A 5,775-nucleotide genomic window follows, 5' to 3' on the forward strand; every position below is an offset into this window, starting at 1 on the left:
ATTCGAATTCTCAACTCTCACATCAATTGATCCCTTTAACATTTCATGCTGTCGTGAACAGTCTATAACAAATAACGGAGCTATGTCTCTAAATTCTTTTAATCCCATCAACGGCTCCGCTCGGCGACTATGATAAGACTGTTGAAATCTTGCGTATTGTTCATATATTAATGAATATCTATTGTCTGAGAAACTAATATTTAAACCTTCATACGGATAATATGAAGAATTTAGAAATACTCTTACGTCTCGAATATGACAATGGTCGAACTCTGCCATCGACATTGTTGCATTACTTTTACGGTTTGTTTGTAAAGCAATAATAACAAATCTTGGTTTCTCCAACTGTGATGAAGTTTTAATGGACCAAGTATGTTTCCTGGTTTTGGGTAACAATGGGTACTCATACAAATCCCAGTTACGAAACGCTAAGGTTATCGCTCGATCTTTTTCTAAATGTTTAAGTAAATTGATTCTTTCACGGTCCGACACTCGAACATGAGGAACTCGCCAAACTATTTTATTTATATTTATATCTTCGACAATTTCTCCAGAACTTAGTAATAAGGAATTGAGATTTGTATTACTTCTCAATAGTACTAATTCATGTTTACAGTTCATTATGATTTTTTCATAATCTTCTGCAAAAACTTTTTTTTTTTTTTTTTGTTACGAAGGGGAAATCCATTTACGGACGTCCCCCCGGGTCTTCACCCGGGAGAGTGTGGGACTCCTGGCACCGAGTGTGCCAGATTACCGCACTAAAACCCCTCCGGCGCTGCCTTCCTGCCATTTCGAAGGCATCATGGGATCGACTATGCACTCTACCATGATGCCTTCTGGCTCCCCGATGCGGCTTTACCGAGGATCTTGCTTTCTTGGACGACTAGTAAGTTGCTAGTCGTCCATTCTTCCCAGGACTAGGCGTCCTACTGGGGGAGTAGGTGAGCGCGGTAACGCGCTCGCCTTCTACCACCCCGTCCACGTCTATGTGAGGGCGCGTTTGGGTCTTCCTCCCGCGCCCTCTCAGCAGCCTCCTTCTGCGAGATGACGGTCTCACAGAAGGAAGCAACCGCCGCCCAGTTCCTCTCGCTGTATAACATCCTGTCAACGACGTTATGCAGCGAGAGGTCGCCATCCCCTAATACCTCCATCATCTCTTGTCGCTGAGTCGACCACCTTGAGCAGTCTGCCAGAGTGTGTTGGGCCGTGTCATCCGGCTCTCCACACTCATGGCAGACCTCACTGCTCTCTTTTCCAATACGGTACAGGTAATGACCGAAGCAGCCATGCCCGGTCATTACCTGTGCCAACCTGTACGACACCTGGCCGTGGCGTCGATTCAGCCATTTGTCCAGCGATGGAAGGAGTGCCCCGATGGTGCGAACTCCGAATTCGGAGTTTTCGAGGTCACTCCTCCATCGCTCCCGTAACCTAGCCACGACCAGGTCCCACGTCTCCCTGCCTCTGCCGTCCACTTCTCTTTCGGCGGCAGGCAGAGCCCGCCACCTTGCCCTCTCCTTGTAGGCCTCCATATGGGCCAGCGCGTCCAGTTCCCACGGTGGGGTGCCAGCTAAGGCGCAGGCTGCCGCCCACGCCACCGTTATGTAGGCCCTGCATATTCGGATGGCTACCACTCTTTGTGGCCGCCGAAGCAGGGCCTTGTTGGCAGCGGAGAGCCTATCCGCCCATATCGGTGCCCCGTACAGTGCCATGCTGCGAGTGACATTCGCGTACAGGCGACGGCACGGGGCACCCGGCCCTCCTACGTTGGGCAGCAGTCGGCTGAGTGCTGACGCTGCACCAACGATTCGGGGAGCCATTCGCCTAAAGTGCTCCCCGAAGTCCCACCGTGGGTCCAGTATGATGCCGAGATATTTGATATTCGGCATCATCCGGACTCTTTCTCCATCTACTAGAATGGACGCGCCAGCCGGAGGCCTCCAACCTCTTCCGCCGAAGGCAATGGCCTCAGTTTTGTTGAGGGCCACCCTCAGTCCCAGCAGCCTGATGCGGTAAACCATCAGGTCTGCCGCGACTGCCGCTCTGCGTAGGGTCCCCTCCAATTCTTCGCCCCAGACAGCGACCAACGTGTCATCCGCATAACAGATGACCGCCATCCGGGGCAAGAGGACCCCGCGGATGGCCCAGTCATAGCCGATGTTCCACAGCAGGGGTCCCAGCACCGACCCCTGGGGAACACCGCAGACCATTGCCCTCGACGTTATCATGCCATCTTTATTCTCGTAGAGCACTACCCTCGCCGTGAGGTAGTGCTCCACGATCCTCCATAGATAAAGGGGCACCCCGTGGAACCGAAGTGCCTCCTTTATCACCTCAAAGGGGATGGAGCCGAAGGCGTTGGCGATGTCAAGGGACACAGCCACGGCCCCACCCCCCCTCTCAGTTGCCCTCTCCGAGAAATCCCTCAGTGCCCCAATTGCGTCAATGGTAGACCGCCCAGTCCGGAACCCGAACTGGCGGTCCGAGATGTCCGGCCTCCTGTTTTCAAGATGCCGGATGATCCGGGACGCTATTACTCGTTTGAGCATCTTTCCGGATTCATCCAGCATTACAAGGGGCCTCCATCCGCTGGGGGAGTCCTCTGGCCGACCCTCTTTCCTCAGAAGGCAGAGCCGGCCTTCCTTCCATACCCCTGGGAACCGCCCTGTTTGGAGACAATCTTCAAATAAGTCCCTCAGGCGATCCCCAAGGTATATAAGCGCCACCGGTATGACTCGGCCCGGGACCCCATCAGGACCCGGCGCCTTTTTGCTTCGATGGAGTCGGTCTATGACCCGCTCCATCTCTGCGTCAGTGACCGGCGGCACTTCCATCATATCGGAGGACTCCCGCTCCGGGGCAGCCATTCTCGGAGGGGCAAACTCTGGGACCTCGGGGAAGAGTCCCTCCACCACGTTTCGGAGGAGCTCCGGTTCAAGAGAGGCCATCGGGGCGGCACACTGCATTTTGTTCCGTACAAGTTTGTACGGCCGCCCCCAAGGGTCCCGGTCCAAGGCGGCCAAGAACTCTTTATAGGATTCATCCTTGGCCTTGGCGATCGCTTTGGACAGGGCCTCCTTGGCCTCTCTAAGTGTCATTCGCAGGAGCTCCTCCTCACCCTCCACAATCGTCCTTCGCCGCCTACACCGGGTGTATGCCCGGCGGGCACTATTGCTGGTACGTCGGAGTACGGCGATCTCCTCCGACCACCAGTGTACCCGTTTTTTGTTAGGCGGCGGACCCGATCCCCTCATAGAGGCGTCGCAGACTGCGACAAGCGACGCCCGAAAGCGGCAGGCCCTCTCCTCCACGTCGAGGGACCGGTCTGGCGATGGTGTTCGCCAACGTTCTATCATGGCCGCCTCTTCAGCTGAGTCAGCGTCGAGGCTGGCCAGGCTCCACTTGCGGAACCGGTCCCTCGGGAGATTGCGACCTTGACTGGGCGGCCGCACCGAAGCCGGTCTGGAGACCGACATCCGAACATATAAATGGTCGGAGAGGGTCTCCACATCCCCCAGGACACGCCAACCTGTGACACGTGCAGCGGCGGAAGGGGTAGCGAACGAAACGTCCACTATAGAGCCCCCATTCCACCGTACACAGGTGTTGGCAGTGCCCTGGTTTAGGACACACAGCCCCAATGCCACCATCCAGTCGGAGAGGATCCTGCCGCGCAGGTCAGTGACGGGGGAACCCCATACCAAAGACTTGGCATTAAAGTCCCCCGCCACTATTACAGGCATGGGCGCCGCTCCCGCAATAATCCGCCCACCTCTAAGAGGAGGGACTCAAACTCCCGTCGCGGTCTAGATGGGGCGAAGTACACAGCGACAAGAACCATGTCGCCCCATCTAGTCGCAACGTAGCCCCGGCCTGCACTCTGCTTGACCAGAGGAGGCCGGTCTCCCAACCGGGGTATGGTCACCGCGACCTCTCCCTCCGTGTCCCTTACCCACGTAGGGAGTGGGGGAACAAAGTACGGCTCAGACACAATGGCAGCACTAATGCCCCACTCCGCCAGGTGTTGCAGCAAGAGGTATTGCGCGCGGGCGGAGCGGTTGATGTTGCACTGCAGCAGCTCAAGTGCTTGGTGCTGACGTCTGGGCATTAGTGCTCCATTGTGTTGCCTACTCTTTTCAGCCCGGTGGGCTCCAGTCGTCCCTTGGTGCGCGGGGGGTTACACGCCTTCCCTCCCATTGTGTGCTTCGCCGGGAGTTTGGCATGTTGGCACACCGCGCACCAGGGCTCCTTCTCAACACATTGCTGTGTGAGGTGCCCCGTTTTCCCGCATCTGTGGCAGAGTTCTTACCTGTCCACCGGTGATGGGCACAACGCCCTCGTATGGCCCAAACCCATGCACCTGAAACAGCGCATGGGCAGGGGTTCCAAGCCAGTGTTTTTGGCAGACGACCAACCAATTAATATACGGCCGTCTGCCACGAGGGCGTAAGCCACAGCTACAGGGCAGGTCACGATGACAGCCCCGGTGAAGTCCGGTGTCATTCGGATCTGCCCCACCTTTACGTGTTCCGGTGGACATTTGCCGGCCAGGGACACCTCATTTCGCAATGTCTCCGGGGTGATTGATTCATCAAACCCGGAGATCTTGATTTGGGCCGTTTTGTACGGCCTCGTGACCTCGGCCACATCCCCCACCAGTTCCCGGATTTTGTCAGCAAGGTTGTCAGCGACAACGCTGCTGTCGTTTCCGGGAATCTCGATGATTCTGGCACCCGTCGCCGTACTCCTCGCCGCCACGTGATCCACACCCACCGTCGCCAGTTTTATCGTGGTGACCCTTTCCATCACCGTTTTGTAGTCGACTGTGGCACCCGACTTGAGAGTCACCACCACAGCCGTCGATTTCGGAAAGGCATACTGCCGCTTGACCGGTGCAGGGACCGTAGGGCGAGGAGCCGCACTATCCACCTCAGGAGGGGAGGATTTTTTCCCCTTCCCCTTATTTTTCCCTTTTTTAACTACCTCCGACCAAGAGGAGGAGGGGGAGGGTTCCTCCTGGGGTGGGGCGCCAGAAGCATCCTGTGAGGGAGCTTGCTGGGCCTTTGCCGTTGTGGCTTTAGGCGCTTTGGGCGCCGGGCCAGGTCTTGCCGGGGGCATCAGGGTGGAACCTGCAACTGCCCCCACATTTCCGGGTTGTATGGGTGCCTCAACTTTTTTGGCATCATGGGCCTTTCCAGCCTCCTTATTGCGACGGTCAGCCGCAAGCGGTGGACGCAGCACCTCCTGAGGGGCAACAATAGCCCTCTTTTCTAGCTTCTTGATGCGGTCGTTCACCATTCCCCCCAGTGAGAGGAATAGGTCCCTGGTGAGGGTCTCTCCGAACGACCGCATGGAGCGATCAACTTGGGCCATAATATCGGCCGTCGAGTCTAGGGTCTCCGCATTGGGGGCCTTCCTCTCCGAGAATGCGGTACGGAGGGCTTTGGTCTCCTGCCTGAGCAGCGCCAACTCCTCCCGCATTCTTTTGTTGTCGGCCGCCATTTTGCGGATGACCTCTGCCTCTTCGCCTCGGTCCGAGATTTTATCCGCCGCTGCGAAGATCTCGGCACAGGCGGCCTTCATTTTCGCCCAAGTAGTCCCCTTAAGGTTGCCCGACTTCTTGGCCTCCTCAAGTACGGTTCGGGCCGCCTTGCGCACCACCTCTAGTTGGCCGTCCACTGTTGAGGCCTCACTTGCATTTTCTTGGGGATCTTTTAGGCATCCCGCCGTTCTGTCCGCCTCATCTTCGAATTCGGCGAATTCTGATGCCAT

The 5,775-nt window shown here is 56.5% G+C and overlaps 1 protein-coding gene across 1 annotated transcript; it reads right to left on the minus strand.

Annotated features, from left to right (window-relative positions):
• Window positions 1-4,308: 4,308 nt before the first annotated feature.
• Window positions 4,309-5,775, minus strand: LOC132904029 (uncharacterized). Its single transcript, XM_060953955.1, has one exon. It carries the CDS (start codon window positions 5,773-5,775, stop codon window positions 4,309-4,311), a length of 1,467 nt encoding a protein of 488 aa, XP_060809938.1.

This window comes from Amyelois transitella, chromosome W (assembly GCF_032362555.1).
Source record: "Amyelois transitella isolate CPQ chromosome W, ilAmyTran1.1, whole genome shotgun sequence".
NCBI lineage: Eukaryota > Metazoa > Arthropoda > Insecta > Lepidoptera > Pyralidae > Amyelois > Amyelois transitella.

Bases quoted from the DNA above. Each gene is read 5' to 3' on its own strand.
- LOC132904029 (XM_060953955.1), bottom strand. From the start codon at position 5,775: ATGGCATCAGAATTCGCCGAATTCGAAGATGAGGCGGACAGAACGGCG.